The sequence below is a fragment of the Nannobrachium achirus genome, assembly GCF_963921795.1.
Source record: "Nannobrachium achirus genome assembly, chromosome: 7".
Classification (NCBI taxonomy): domain Eukaryota; kingdom Metazoa; phylum Chordata; class Actinopteri; order Myctophiformes; family Myctophidae; genus Nannobrachium; species Nannobrachium achirus.
The window spans coordinates 45,181,728-45,198,499 of record NC_137816.1 but is presented as its reverse complement, the minus strand read 5'-3'; the positions used below and the strand labels follow the sequence as shown (position 1 = coordinate 45,198,499).

At 42.6% G+C, this 16,772-nt stretch overlaps 2 protein-coding genes across 2 annotated transcripts; both read left to right on the top strand.

Moving 5' to 3' along the window:
- Positions 1–513: 513 nt before the first annotated feature.
- Positions 514–8,298, top strand: LOC308288785 (RING finger protein 148-like; the record flags this gene model as incomplete). Its single annotated transcript, XM_080730255.1, has 2 exons — positions 514–1,047; positions 8,251–8,298. 2 exons carry the CDS (start codon positions 514–516, stop codon positions 8,296–8,298), a joined length of 582 nt encoding a protein of 193 aa, XP_080586381.1.
- On the top strand, positions 8,188–11,625 carry LOC308288243 (E3 ubiquitin-protein ligase RNF128-like). The gene has a single exon (XM_080729627.1). It carries the CDS (start codon positions 8,504–8,506, stop codon positions 9,608–9,610), a length of 1,107 nt encoding a protein of 368 aa, XP_080585753.1. The 5' UTR covers positions 8,188–8,503; the 3' UTR covers positions 9,611–11,625.
- Positions 11,626–16,772: the final 5,147 nt, after the last annotated feature.

Sequence of the window (16,772 nt, the reverse complement as noted above, 5' to 3'; positions counted from 1 at the left end):
AGTTGGTCCCTTTGAAAAATCTCTTTTATCAATTATTTGGATTTTCAACCATATACTGACCTATCTAATATTTGATTAATTACAAACAGACCACTAGTAGGGGGTGAGCCCAACTCGTTTGCGATGGTTTTTGAAAACCTTATTCCCATTCCCATCAAAAACTCTTCAACAATTGCGCAAACTTGATGATTTTTGACCAATTCCTCTCCAGCTACCAGCTAAACCTGAAAAACAGGAAGAGTTTCTTCTCATCGTGACAAATGGAAAAAAACTGCTTTTATTCATTCTGACCTATGCCCGTGATTGTCCCTATCAATTTCTTATCTGTTCCTTATTGTATGTTCCTTATTGTATGCTGTGCCTTTGGCTAACTGAGCAGCAGTCAGATCGTTGTGGAGCAGACAAACAGGAACTGGAATTGACAAGGGACTACTCCTGCAAGCCAAAGAAACCCCAATAGACTGCTTCACAGAAACCCCAATAGACTGCTGTTCTGAAGGAGAGAGCACTGCCATGGCTAAGAAGACAGAGCTTTATCTTCTCTTGGTGGTGGTTTTTTTGGGCCTTGTCCAGCGTTCAACAGCCTTGTTGTCCTGGACAGCCTTGGTGGATATCAGCTATTACGACAACCTGAGCAATCAGACCGTGAACCGATACTGCGAGTGTGGACTGTACGGCCGTAACTCCCCCCTGGAGGGAGCCTCAGGCATTGTGACATTGCCAAGCGCGGACCCCCTGGGCTGTGCCCCCAACCCTTTCAACAACCGCAATGCCAGCTCCCCACCGTGGATCGCTCTGATCAAGAGGGGAAACTGCACCTTCAGCGAGAAAATAAACGCTGCCAAGCGTCAGGGGGCGGCTGCCGTGGTGCTGTACAATGAGGACGGCAGTGGGAACAGGACAACTAACATGGCACATTCTGATGCCACCGGCATCGTGGCCATCATGATCGGCAACTACCCGGGCATGGAGATCGTGAACCTGGTGAAACGGGACCTTGAAGTCAGGATGGTCATTGAGCTCGGCAACGGGGTCGGGGAGAAGACTGTTATGAGTCAATGTTATCTTGTATTATTGTTATGTCAGGGACTAAGGATGATCCTTACCTAACTAACCTTTATTTTTTAGAGATGTTACCGATCAATCGGCAATGGATCGGATCGGGCCGATCAAAGCGTGATCGGCGATAATCGGTGGTTTAGATCAAAAGGTAAATTCACCGATCCGATCCAATCGGTGCATCCGATCAACCAGCCGTTCAGTATGCCCACTTGAGGGCATTTTGGGGTATTGATTTCCACAGTGCTGAAGGAATAATTAGTTACTGCTATGATAATAAATACATAGTAATGCTGGTAAATAACTATAAGGCAAATATATAAATGAATTCATGAGTGAATTAATTAATTAAAGTTAAAACATTAACATTTAGAAAATATAAATAATATATAAATAATAACTTGATCGGATCGGTGATTGATCGGTATCGGGTGATCAAACTTTTGTGATCGGTGCTCGGTGATCGGTTCCAAAAAACCTGATCGGACCATCCCTATTATTTTTACACCACATTCTTACTGTGCTGTATTTGAATGTTCTGTTCATTGATACTGTCTCCCAAAGGAACAAATAAATCAAATTAAATGTTGATTCCACTGATGCCATTGGAGCTCATTGTCATAATTGCTGATACTATTTGATTCTACTTACCCAGAAAGGCTGTGACCAACTCGGGTGCGGAGCTTCCAGCTGCCATGAACGTAGCCCCTGCTATATCCTGAGACAGACCCAGGCCTGGGAGAGAAACAAATTAGTTATTAGTTGTGAAGCACATGTAGCCTATATTATACCAGGAATTTGCACTGGACGGAATTCATTATTAATATATATTGGACCAGTTACCCATATATGGAGATCCCTGTTACCCTTATATGGAGATATGGGGCATATTGGTTGGATCGGCGGTTCTACAAAAAAAAAAAAAAGTTTCATACAACTGTACATTGTGCAAGTACAGTAACGGCAGGGGAACCATCTAGATCATACTGTAGGAAAAGATCTGAGATATCCATGTGCAAAAGTTGGAGTCTGTAGAAACAACCGTGTGCTGTGAGACCACTGACATGCTTACTCGGTTACTCGTTATGTGAAAGTCCTATGACGTCTAGGACGTCTGACATCATACATATAATCCCTTTTATGACCATATATGGAGTTTCCTGTCTGTAAAACCAGCTGTGTGCTGTGACTCGAGACCCCAGACATGCATCTGTGCATGTCAGTATGTCTCTTAGTACTTGTCCCCTTTTATGGGCATATTGGTTGTATCGGTGGTTCTACTGAAAAAAATTGTTTTTTACAACTGTAAATCAGGGATCAGGGATCTCCATATATGGGCATACAAGAAACAAGGACTGAATGTGATGTCACAATGTGATGTCATGGGTATTCAGGGTTTGATCTTTGATGATGAGATGTCACAATGTCAATGTGACAACAGCTATAGACATTGAGGCGTTACAGAAGGACGTACAGACAAGATGTGACGGTTATCATAGTTAACTGCGACCTATGGTCGCAATAACCATTGCCAGAAGTAGGCTACATGGAGGTGCAAAGGATGACTTCACCCATTTTCAACCTATCTTCATATAATTGGTCCTCACTAATGCTCGTGACATCATGAAGATGTACTCTTTGGCTTGCAGAGTACATCTTCATGATGTCACTGATCACATGACCCCACAATCAATCCTCCAGCTCTAGGCAACACAGACTTATTTTCAAACAACGACAGAGTTCAGAGTTGAAAATGAGTGGTATTCCCCTTTAAGTAAAAGTATCAATACTGCAATATAGAAATACTCTGTTACAATTAAAAATCTGAAATTCAAAATGTACTTGAGGAAAAGTACCAAAGTATTGGCATCAAAATGTACTTAAAGTACCAAAAGTAGAAAGTACTCATTCATTAATATACTTTTCTACAGTGTGTGCAGAGTGTGGCCCCATAGCGGGGAAAAACTGAAGAAAGATATTGACAAAGATGTTAAGTGCAAAGTCAAACCGCAAACTGACGTAGCCAATATTGGGGGATCCCTCAGAGTCCCAGGGATATGTTCAGGCATGCCTCGTTTCGCAGAACTTCGCACATGTATCCTACATTTTACATACTTTAATGATGGCACGATGCAAAGTGGAAAGTTTATATTTAGCCTACTATTTTCAAACAGTAATGTTTCCTACTTATGTTTGAACTCATGCCTCTGGGCTACAAAATTGGCTTACAAAACAGCAAGGCTAGCCTATAATATCAGACTTTGTTAAAAATTGTTTTAATGACCTGGCGTTATCACTGTTCGCAGGTGGTGGTCAAGTTAACTGCTATAGTCTGCCCTCCTTCGCAATACTGGATGAGATACAGTCACAGGTGATCAACCTAACCTATTTTCTGAGAGAGGATAATGTTATTGACCAATACTGTATGTGAGAAACAAGAGTGGGTAAATGGTACCCCCTTGTGGTGTTTGTATGTGAGTTTAGCCTACATATTACTGCACAGTGCACACACAGTCAGGTACAAAACAATGCAGTGTAGGCCTACAGGTGAATGATCATGCCCAATTCAATTCCAATGGTTATTTACATGGGAAACATACGTTTACATAACCAAAGCGAGTGTGAAATGAAACTAAACTAGAAGCAGTGCTCTTCCGAGCACAGGTCTCCACCAGGCCACACAAATCGGCCTGTTATAGCGCCACCATGAGGCTGATTTAAAAAATGTGGGGCAGAGGTTCTGAATTAGCATCCAGGGAGTGTGTGTGCTCAGTTTGGCAGCGATCGGGCCAACGGCGCCGGAGATTAGCTGGTAACAACCAGGCCACACAAATCGGCCTGTTATAGCGCCACCATGAGGCTGATTTGAAAAATGTGGGGCAGAGGTTCTAGATTGGCATCCAGGGAGTGTGTGTGCTCAGTTTGGCAGCGATCGGGCCAACGGTGACTGAGATTAGCTGCTCACAAACTGCGAGGACGCACGGACGCACGCACGCACGGACGGACGGACGGACGGACGGACGGACGGACGGACGGACGGAGGGGAAAACATACTCTCCCTCAGCCTTCGGCTGGTGGAGACAACAATTAAAACCAATAGTTAAAATAGAATAAACACGTGTAAACAGAGCTGTATCACATTGCAATTGTGTTTAATGGTATTTGCCTGTTTGCATGTTCAGATCTATGTACTGAGATCAGCATGGTTCAGATATTGCTGGAATATGCAAAACATGATTAGTAGTCTTTAAGGTGCTTGTATTCCATTGTTGGACACCCTTCTCCTGCACCTGAACAGCTCACACATCTTGCTGCTGTGTTTGCACATCATTGTGCATCACCCAGCAGATATGAGCTTTTCCTTATTAGTCATGTTTGGTCAACTCTCTTTTCTCTTTTTAATCTGTGGGAGGGAAGTAGGCCTATATGTCTCTGATGTCTTGGCACAGTGGGCAAGCTGTTAGAAATTGCAGCTCAGTTTCCGGCTAATTTTGTGTGCAGTGGGTGCCGGTACATAGTCTTCTCTTGGGAGCCAGGTCTGCCTGTGGCAGCCTTTTGTTGTTCGCGAGTGAGTACAGTATGCTCATTGCTCACAGAGTCTGTACACAAGTCAAATTATTTCCTCAATTGTTTTGGCTCATTCCCAATGCTCAGGTGTTCTGCCACATTGTGTATTCTCTGTGTAGAACCAATAGCATTACAATTTGCTCTGTTTTGGGTCGATTCCTTCCAATGTGTCAGATAGCTTTCTTTTTGTTTTCTTTTATAATTAGTTTTAGTTGGATTGCTGTCTGACGGCTCTGCTGCTTGTGTACTCTACTGTATATGTCAGGGGTCTTCAACATTTTCAGGCCAAGGATCCCTTAGTTGAGAGAGAGAGAGTTTCATAGTAGTTTCATAAACTTGACTTTGGCTTTTGGATTCATGTCAACTTGTGTTTTCAGATATTGAACCACCTGAACCATCAATACTTAACTCCAAACTTGACCTTTCACCATGTACATGGTGTCCCCTCTACACCAAAACTCTTCGCCCAAAATAGCCGATCTACAAGCTCACAACGCCTCGCAGCATGAGACATTTTTGGCTAAAGTTCTCAAACCCTAGCATCATTGGTTAATATAAAAAGGAGAGAAAAAAAAAACGTTTCTATCACACAAAGATTTGGAGAACCCCCTGTAGTAACTCTGAGGACCCCCTAGGGGTCCCGGACCCACTGTTGAAGACCCCTGATATATGTGAACATAGTCCCAGAACCACCTGGCTGAGGGGCATCTTTCTAGTCTGCAGTTTCTCTATAGGGGTGGCAGTGGCTCAGGGGTAGAGTGGCCGCTTGGGAACCTGAAGGTTCCCAGTTCGATCCCGGGCTCCCCCAGAGTTAATGTCAAAGTGTTCTTGAGCAAGACTCTGAACTCCTAGTTGCTCCCGAATGAGCAGGTTGGTGCCTTGCATGTTTTCCTCCGCCATCGATGTATGAATGTGTGTGTGAATATAATGCACAATCATTGTAAAGCGCCTTGGATAAAGGTGCTACATGTATATAAATGCACCATCAACTATTTAGGAGTGGAGTGTGTCTGGGCCACTTTCTTTTAGGTGAATTTAGATGCTCTCTTTTGGACTTTTATAATTAGAGGCTAATTCTGTGTATATCACCCTAATTCTGGTCTGCAAGCATTATTTGGTGTATTGCGTTGGGTGTGGACTGGAGAATAGATTTGCAGAACTCCATTTTGCTAAGTCTTTGTTATCAAGTGGATCCCAGTCCTCACAACCATAAAGGGAAATGGGTTCTATGACCATGAGTCCAAAATCTGGAGTCAGATTTGAATTAGGATATCGTCTCTGTCGGGTGGAAATGTCCAAAATTGTTACTTTTGCCTTTTAGCAGATCTTTCTTGTTTTTCTTTGTACTGACCATTGGACACTTTTTTTGTTTGGCTCTGCACTATCAGGTCGTGTTAGTAGTATTGAGTATTTTGCTAGTGTTTGACATGGTGGTGAGATACTTGTAGCACTGACTAACATTGACTGTTATGGACACTTTTGTTTGGGCACTGTATTTGTTAGCCTGTTTTAACGGGTTTCTGCAGTTTATTTTTTACCCAAATGTAACACAATATAAACAAGAAAAGTGCAAAACAGGTGCTTCTTTTTCTAGACACCATGAGCAAAGTTATTTACTTATATTTTGCAGGCAGAGGCAGCACAGGACATATAAAGCCAAACATCAAGTTAATCATCAAGCAATCAAGCAATCATCCTTATTACACAATGAACTGCAGCCTCTGGTTTTTGGCACTTGCATACTGATCAATTATTTGCTGCAGTTTAATTTTGTGTTCTTTCTCAATCTGTAAAATGCCAATAATGGTGTTAATCTCACAGACCACCCATAGTGCCTGCCAAGTCTAACCTGTTAACAGAAAGACTTGCCCCTCCTCTCTTTTTGCGCACATTTTACAAACCACGATCACAGTTTTATTTAATAATTATAAAATAAAGTTACATTACAAAAAAAAAGTAAAAAAAGAAAAAAAAAGAAATGGCCGCCTGGTGGCCAGGGGGTGCAAGTGCACCCTGGGACACCCCTTAAAATCGCCTATGCCCAGGCTACTATATTGTATTATAGTTGTGCTTAAGGTTGGCTTTTTTTTGTTCAAGTTGGCTGTTTCACGTTGAGCTTTGACAGTTTCTTTGACACTTTATGTATATATTCTTTGTTTCCTTCTTTGTTGTACCTTGCTCTTTACTGTACTGTTCTTTTTTATTCTTTTCATACTTCTCTGTAACTTTGTAAATATCCATATACTGCTGTACTGCCTCTGGGCGACTAATTTTCCCCTATCTACAAGCTCAAGCTTGTGGATGTGCTACTTTTGTGTGATCAAGGGCATTCATTTATGAATAATGATAATAATAATAATATGGAGATAGGAGGTTTCCACCTGACAGCGACAATATTCAGACTCATGCGCTCTCTCTCTCTCTCTCTCTCTCTCTCTCTCTCTCTCTCTATGCCACTCCAAAAGCAACCAGTAGGTGACAGTATTTGCTCTTAAATCATAAAAAGACTTAGGTAACACTTACATTGTAATGTTTTATGACTGTTGATATCGTGCATCAGGAAGCATTCTGTGTGTTTATGAGTGTAGTTATGATTATGAATGCATTATGAAAGCATTATAGTGCATTATGAATGCCCTCATAATGCATTATAGGGCTTCATAGAACGTGTTACCAAGATTTTTTACTCAAATAAAAACCAGTAACTTGATTTCAAGAAAACAGCTATTCTTATACAATAACATCTTCCTCAATAGAGGAATTATCTTTTGAAGAACTGTGGCACACTATCTATTTGGTTATCAAGAACTGCGGACTCAACAACAAGTTATATAAAAAACACCACATTATAGTCCCACTGAGCAATAGTCGGATATTACACGACTAGTTATTTTTTAGCTATCATTTCAACCAGCTAGAATCCGGTTATATTCACACCGAAAATATACTTTGCAATTTATTCCATAATTCGATAACTATTTATTAAAAAAACAACAGTAAGGTGCTTAACTGATCTCCTAATATTGGACTAACATAATTATAATATCCGTTGATCATTATTAAGTGTGTGTGTGTGTTGTCGGTGTGTGTGTGTTTGGGGGGTGGTCACTTGTGTGGCAAAGTACAATGGCAAGTTGGCAAGACTCCTCTGTGTACACTTGGTGTGTGTACAGTATGTGTATTTTGTTGCAGCAGGATATAGGGGCAGGTTGACATTGCATATTCCTGTCCATGTTGGGTAAACCAACACTTTTAGGATAATGTGCGTATTAGTGTGTAGTGCCATAAGGGAAGTACTGCACGTGCACTGTGAAACCATTTAGCTGCATCTCACCTTACTTTTATGTCAGTCACTGTAAAAAAGGGGAGGAGGAACCAAAGAAGGAACCAGCTAAACCTGAAAAACAGGAAGAGTTTCTACCTCATCGTGACAAATGGAAAAGTAAACAGCTTTTATTCGTTCCACTTGAGCTGACTCTTTGTCTTAATGACCTATGCCCGTGAAATTGTCCTTATCAATTTCTTATCTGTCCCTTATTGTACGCTGTGCCTTTGGCTGTCGGGAACGTTGCGTGTTTTTTTGTGTACTTCAACTTGTTAAATTCCAGCACCCTGCCCTCTCAGGGAGAGGAGTGCTCAGTGTTCAAGGTTCAGGCAGATAAGGAGAGGTGAGTGGCTGACGCAAAGTCCGTGTTATGTTACCAAAGGCTCATATCAGATTACCGTTGACAGCAGGTAGAGTGAAACTGAGCAGCAGTCAGACCGCTGTGGAGCAGACAAACAGGAACTGGAATTGACAAGGGACTACTCCTGCAAGCCAAAGAAACCCCAATAGACTGCTTCATGTTGTTGTTCTTCTGAAGGAGAGAACACTGCCATGGCTAAGAAGACAGAGCTATATCTTCTCTTGGTGGTGGGTTTTTTGGGGCTTGTCCAGCGTTCAACAGCCTTGTTGTTCTGGACAGCCTTGGTGGATATCAACTTTTACGACAACCTGAGCAATCAGACAGTGAACCGATACTGCGAGTGTGGACTGTACGGCCGTAACTCCCCCCTGGAGGCAGCCTCTGGCATTGTGACATTGCCGAGCTCGGACCCCTTGGGCTGTGCCCCGGACCCTTTTAGCAACCGCAATGCCAGCTCCCCGCCGTGGATCGCTCTGATCAAGAGGGGAAACTGCACCTTCAGTGAGAAAATAAACGCCGCCAAGCGTCAGGGGGCGGCTGCCGTGGTGCTGTACAATGAGGACGGCAGTGGGAACAGGACAACTAACATGGCACATTCTGACGCCACCGGCATCGTGGCCATCATGATCGGCAACTACCCGGGCATGGAGATCGTGAACCTGGTGAAACGGGGCCTCGAGGTCAGGATGGTCATTGAGCCCGGCAACGCCCACGGACCCTGGATGGACACGTACTGGCTATACTTCCTGTCCATCGCCTTCTTCATCGTGACGGCGGCGTCCATCGCCTACTTTGTGTTCATCTCGGCCCACCGGCTCCACAACCTGCGGGTGCAGCGGAGCGCCGACCGGCGGCTGAAGACCGAGGCCAAGAAGGCCATCCGCCAGCTGGAGGTCCGGACCATGAAGAGAGGCGACGAGGAGACGGCGTCGGAGTGTCACACCTGCGCCATCTGCATCGACGGCTACGCGGTGGGGGAGGTGGTGACGGTGCTGACGTGCGGACACATCTTCCACAAGGCCTGCATCGAGCCGTGGCTGCTGGAGAAGAGGACCTGCCCCATGTGCAAGTGCGACATCCTCAAGGCCCTGGGGGTCGAGGCGGCGGAGGAGAAGGAGGAGGTCGACTCGTCCTTGACGTCGCCGCCGGATGTCACTGTGGTCACTGTCTCGGGAGGGGAGCCCCTGTACGAGGTGCCACTGGGTGACCCACCGACCCCTGACCTCGGGAGGCATCCACATCTCTATGACAACAGAGGCTTTGAGGGAGACTCACAGGACCCACGGCAACAGCTGTAAACCACAGGACAGGGTTTTCAAATGGATTCACTGTTTAGTTGTTGTTTTTTGGAGGGGGGAGGGGGTTGTTATTGTCTGGCACAATGAAATCAACTGCAATTAATGTCCACCTCGCAAATCAGGCATGCTAGAGTAAAATGTCAAAGGGATTCTTTGAATTCATCTGCTCATACACAGTAAAATCCTGTGTTAATTTAACTCTGACTGCGTGTAAATATGTACACATAAGGATGACTGTTTCCTGGTAGTATGACATGACATTTTCATGTCATTTCCTCAGATGCAAAGTTTCTTACTTTTGGGTTTGTTTAGAAAATGGCCTGCACATACTAATATCAGTGCCAGAAGAAATTTATTTTTCCATATTAAGAATGTTCACTCTACCAGAACATTTTCAGTGTTCTTGGAGGAAATATAGCAGAGTATTGAACGTTAACATTGGTAGCCACATGATACAATACTAGCTGAAGTAGCCTAATCTAGCTGCAATTCCCATAAGAAAAATAATCACTTTACCATTGCATTTTGCAAGAATTATGAACACCCAGCAAAACTGGAAAGGCTGCATAGCACTGGAGGAATGAATGAATGACGTATTCCAGGTTATGACGTGCTTTACTTATGATCCATTAAACAGAGTCTGTAAATAAAGAACGATGGGCCTATTAAAAAAAAAGTCCCATACAAAAGTGGCAAGGCAATAAATTACATTAAGTGCTCCATGACAGTTGTATATGACGGAGCATATATAAAAAGCACATTGACTGCTGAACAGGGCATAATTCTTCCTTATGTGTTTATTTCTGTTTTGATTTGTTCAAATCAATATGACATTGAGGTATTGATATATGAATAATGAACTTATGTCTGTCCATGAATAGCTAATGGAGTGCAGTCGGGACACTCATGGAGATGAAAACCATTTATTGCAGTGACCTTATATGCATTGTATGTGGAGGTGTGGCTCTGCTGCTGTGATGCTCCAGAACTAATCTGAACAAGCATGATTGACATCAGACTTGACTCTGAACTAACAACCCCCCATGAGGCAAGATAAAGTTATCACATAGAGGATATAATATGAACCTCAGTAGGGTTGAAATGAAAGATGCATAGTTACTAAATGAACATGATGTGAACCTGCATTGAATGACATGCTGAGATAATGAAGACCTGAATGCTACTATGGGAAAGTAGCCTCGATAAAACTATGACTAAACCTTATTCCTATCATTAACCTCAGTAAAATGGATACAAGAATACGAGAACCGCTGAATACGAGAACCGCTGGGGCCGAGCGTCCGGTAAAAAGAAAGGGTCCGACTTGTTGTACCGACCGTTCCGGTTACCAGCTGGGAAGGTGGTGGGACTTTGGACACAGATGAGCTGGCAGTGGTAGTGGAGAGAGTATGTTGTTGTTGAGCATGTACAGTAGAATGAGTGTCAGTCTGCTTAAATAGGCTGCTTTAGTGGTTCCATTAAGGTCGTGGGCGTATGTGATTGAAGGGTTTATGACGTGAGACAGGCTTGATCTCCCATGTTCCATAATTTTGGGTCTCTAAACCAGTGGCTCTCCAGGGGGGGGTCCCCGGACCCCCCCTGGAGAGGCACTGGTCTAAGCAACCAATATAGAAAAAAGAAAAACTATATAGGTAATTGCTCTTTGAATTATTTTTAAATGCAGTTCATTCCACTTGTAGGTCTACCTCTGTCTGAACTCTTAAACCAACAACTTAACATAATAGACACGATTTCAGCTGTCTCCCAAGATTTGTCTTAGCCTATCTCTAACAACAAAGCTCTCTAAATCGGTTATCTGCTGTTGTCTATGACAAGGTGATGATAATCATAAACAATGAATGTATTTTTCTATATTGAATCAATTTCCTCACTGTATGTACGGATTTCAGGAGTCTTGAATTTTTCCGTGACGATGAGTCCAACTTTCTGTATTGAATCACATTGATGCTTATTAGAATGCAATAAATCCCTCGATATGAGGACAAACAAACGTACATGCATTTGCACCAGAATTCCATTGTACTGTATGCCATTGTATGCGTATGATGTTCTGTCTGCGTGGACGTGGACGTCTGTGAGTGTGAGATCTCAGCTAAGACCACAGTGTGCCTTTTAATCTAATCATGCTTTCACAGTAAGAGCACACAGTAAAATCAACTCAGTGTTGATCCAGTGTTTCAACCATGTTGAGGGTTAGAGGTCCGCATTGCAGAGGTCAGAAAGTAAGTTTGGTCCAAAATCTTTAGACATTAGATTGTGTGCCAGAATACAACCAATGGCTAATTTAGGACCTGGAACTGGCGCTAAACGCTAATGCAGTCGTTTTTGTCCTGGCCTCATCCTTGAACTTTAATTAGTTTCAAAATAATATCTTATCAGGAGACGGATACTCCTTTTTGAACAAGGGCTCTCTCGTGTGTTCAGGGTCCCTTAGAATGGAGAGAAACAATTAAGGCATGTGAAACACAGCTTTGGGTTGTGAGGTTTTTCGTCCAAAAGGAAAGTTGACAGTGAAAACATTACATTCAAAGAATGCAAATGGAACTATTTGTTCATCCTACCCGGTTAGCAATTCAAAGATATTGCTGTCCTTATCCTAAATACATTTGAAAAATAATTTGTCGGGCAAGATATTATCGCTGGCAGTTCTAGCCCACGGGCCACTTGTTGTTTTTTGTTTTTTTTGCTTTTTCTGTCTTTATTTATAGTGGAAAGTGGAATTGGACAGGAAACAGAAATGGGAAGAGACATGCAGCAAAGATTGTCGGGAATGGGATTCGAATCCGCAATGCTGCTTTTTTAGAGCCTAGGTGCCCGGGACACTAAGCCACGGTCCGGGCCTTATCTGGCTAACTTTTAATCCTGCTTTGTGAGATACATTTTTGACCATCTGACTACTACAAAAGTAGGCCTATTGTACATCCTCTAACTCATGTCATCTATGCCTGTTGCCTACATCTCAAAATTATATTGTGTACATCTCAAAACTATGTTGTTCCCCTAAAGAACAGTCCACACCAATGCAACTCATTGCAACTGAGCCTATTGCGCTCAGCTCTATCCACCTGTTTCCGCGAGAATTTACTGTAGCATTATTTGCGGGACACTTCCGGTTAACAGCAGACATACAAGCTCACGTCGCGTCGCAGATGCAACCGTTGTGAGCTTGTAGATCACTCTCGGCTGCGGCGCCGGAAGCTACCTGCACATTCTGCGCAATGCACAATGGGATGTTGGAAAGTTGTGAATATAGTTTTTTCATGAGTAGTTACAGAATGTGCATCTTTGTTTTTCACAGTCTTGGGAAGATTCAAATAGATTCTCAAATTAAATTGAATAAAACAGTGGCTGGTCATTCAGCATAAATTAGATACATAACATCACGTTTTGTGTAACTAATTGTGGTTTCTGTACAGGCAACAAACTATTGTTCTAGGTCAGATAACTTTTATGACAGCTAGTTATCTATCAAAGGCAACACTATAGTACTGTCCCTCTTTAGAGTAACCTGTAGCCAATGAGGGAGCACTATAGTACTGTCCCAACTTTATTCTTCTTTATAGAGAAACCTTTAGCCAATGAGGGTACTGTATGTGCACACATAGACATCAGATGCACATTCTGTAACTACCCCTGCCCTTTTACCTGTCTGTAAAAAGTGCCCTCTCCAGACCATGAATGCAGCTTTTACTATGGTGAAAGAAATGCAAATGCCCTCTTTCCATGCCATACCTGAAGGCGGCATTCAAGAGAATTGTCTTGTCCAAACTCCCCTGAACTTGAATGCAGCATCTTATGAAAGAAATGCCCTCTCTGTGCTTGAAATCCATGCCGTTACACCACAACTCCAGTATCGACTTGATTAAGTTTAGTTTAGCGTGGTATCAAGTAACAAAAATAGCCGACGAATTTCAGCCCCTGCCTCTCTAACATTCTCTGCACGTCCCTGCTATTAGTTCTTGCCCAACTTTAGTAACTCCAAACCCCAACTTTATAGAGTAACCCTTTGCCCAACAACTCCTAATGTCCACTGACATTCAATGGAGGAGTAGTGCAAGCTCAAGGATTGGTCAAGTTTCACATGTTATAACATATAGGCTAAATAGGCTATAAATAGTAGGGGTGTAGCGATACATTTAATAGAGATGTCAATAGTGCAGGTTTTCTTAAGGGAAAGTCTATAATTATGGATATAAATAAGTAAACACTGATTCTCTAGCAAATACATGGACATTATATTTCAACTCATATGAAAAAACCTGCACCTTGACATGAGCCCAGAGATTACACACACTTACCAATAGACCAAGAGTAGCTATATGGAATGGAATTAGTAAAAAAAAAGTAATTAGACCCCTCTTTTTTATTTTCCCTCTTCAAATTGCTAAATACAAGGCAAAATACTTAGTTTCCATAAAATCGATTATCTGTATTGTAAAACGATACGATACAAAACGGTACGATATTTTGCTTTTGCATATTGATATAGTAGATCATTGCAAATTAAAATCGATTTTTTGATTCAGTTATTATATCGTTACACCCCTAATAAATAGGCAACCACATTTGCAATTTCCCAGAATTGCACCTTTCGAGTTTAAAGTATGGTCTACACCTGCTCTATGTGAAAGACAAGTGCCTTTAGGCAACTTGTGATGGTAGTAAAACACATTTTATGTGACTTGCAATGATAGGGGAAACACTGTCCCTATATTTTTTTTGTGTAATGTGAACCAATTGGACCCTTATTCCATTTGGTTTCATTCATGTACTCTGAGTTAAATTATCACTTAGGAGTTCACAGTGTAACGATATCCTCTGACTGCTGGGGATGAGCGGGTCTGTAATTACCTTTGCACAGGAGGGAACCAGTCCTCTCACATCCTGACTTTAAGCTGGATAATCACCCATATTTGAAGACGATATTTGAAGGCGATATTGGACCTGGTTACTGGAAAAGGTTCCAGTAGTGTGTTGTATATGTGCAGGCTATTTTGTTTCTTTGTATTACGTGTATTCTTTTTAACTGTATGTTAATACTTTTCAACTAAACTAAACGTGGCCAAGACAGGGGTATACTGTAGTCTACACACGTGAAGTTGTTGAGAGGACAGATGACCCTGTAAGGATGGAGTCAATAAAACCAGGCAGTTTATTAGCAGCAATGTGACTATCCATCCAAAGGAGCTGCAGAGGATTGTCTCTCACCTCTAACCAACTCTCTCTCCTTACACCTTATCTCACCTTGTTGGCCTCGTCCCCATTCTCCTATTGTGGGTGTGTGTGTGTGTGTGTGTGTGACACACATACTGCACACTCGTGACTATTGCTAGCAGTCTTAGGTTTCAAGGTGGCCCCGCAAGTCCTCCGGCGACTGTTTTCAGCTCGTGAGTTGAGGTGATCCACGTGAAAGCACTTCTCTAGGGCAGGGTGTAAAGGAAAATATAAAAGATTGAAAGTCTATCTGGGTGGAGGCCCCCACACACACACATGGTCCAATTAAGGATACTTGGTGGTATTCCCTCTATGCCCTCGGCTCGGTGTATGTTACAGCCTTACACTGCTTACACAGCGTTCAGAGGTCGTAGGTCGCCGTGGTACTGTAACGTGGGGAGGCAGAGAATCAATAAGGAACTAACTACCCTGCATGGTGAACTGGGCCAGAGATGACATGTTTGCTGCTTCATCTGATTTATAGAGGCTGTTGGAGGCTGAAAATTGAGTCGGAATGTTTTCATTTATTTTATGGCATACGGTATACATTTCATTTACAGGTGGCCGTGTGCACTCATTCCACTCAATACCCGAATTGACCTTCAATTTCAAGTTGTGTGCATCAGCATCAGTGGGGGCATGTGGGTGCGGCTGTTGGGTTTGTTTGCTTTCTGCATGTCATGTGGCCGTTGAAAGCAAACACAAAATAGAGGAAGTCAGTGGGGCTTTTTTCATTAACCAGGCTCCCCTCACTTCCTTTCAGTGAATGTTGAATGATGAGGTTGCAGCACCACCTGGTGGAGACAGTGATTAACTGCAATCTGCTGCTGAGACTGATTGGCCAGTCGTGGTTTTTTGATTGATTGATTGAAGGAAGACTTTATTAGAAGTTTGCATAGGAAAAGGTACAGTTTCATGACGGTACAGTTCACTGGTACAAGGTCAACTAAAAGGAGATCCTAGTAAGCTTTTCGGCTTATTTACACAGGAAACCCTAACCCCATTCTCATTTAACATTGAATGACAAAAATTGACCACAAACGAACCAGAGCAGTTTCTTTGCATGAAAATAGCAGATCTACAAGCTATATGAACATGGTATTTCTTAAAATGTGCTTTTTTTGGGAATGTTTTTTGAAAATGTTTTGAAATGACAATAATGAAAAACAGACATGTAGGAAACAAAAAGATTAAGGGACCCATAAAAATTTGTCTGCGACCCACAAATGGGTCCCGATTCAGTGTTTGGGAACCTGTGTGTGTGTGTGTGTGGGGGGGGGGGGGAGAGAAAGAGAGTGTTCTGTGCTCTCTGCGTCTAGTGTCAGATCAAGAAAAGCCGTCTAATGAAATTACAGTAGGCTAGTCGCTCTGGTCCTGCGCTCTCTTGTCTCCGGCCCGCTGAGTAATCTCCCTAATGAGGGGAGGCAAATTTGATTACAGAAGTGCTGGGGCAGAACCAAATGAATCATTTTGGTCAATAAGTAGTTCATAAAACATTTCTTGTTCTGACGCCAGCGAGCGCAGTCGGAATATCAAATGGAATGCTTTGCTGAGCAGACATTCAGATCATTCTATGTATGGGCTCGATGATGAAGTGGATGAAACGCACGGGACCCTATAGAGAGAAATAATGTCTGCTGCAGTTTACAAGTCTAGTCTATTGGCAGCGCAGAGGGGCTTTTTATCCGTAGTAATCTCTGACTAAATGCCGGATAAAAGGTCAATTTAGTTAGTGTACATTCATATGTAGCTCTGCCATATCTCATAGTTGTAGAGTGGTGTTGTCTTATAGTTACTGTACATTCATATTTAGCTCTGCCATATCTCATAGCTGTAGAGTGATGTTGTCTTATAGTTACTGTACATTCATGTTTAGCTCTGCCATATCTCATAGCTGTAGAGTGATGTTGTCTTATGACATGAAGCT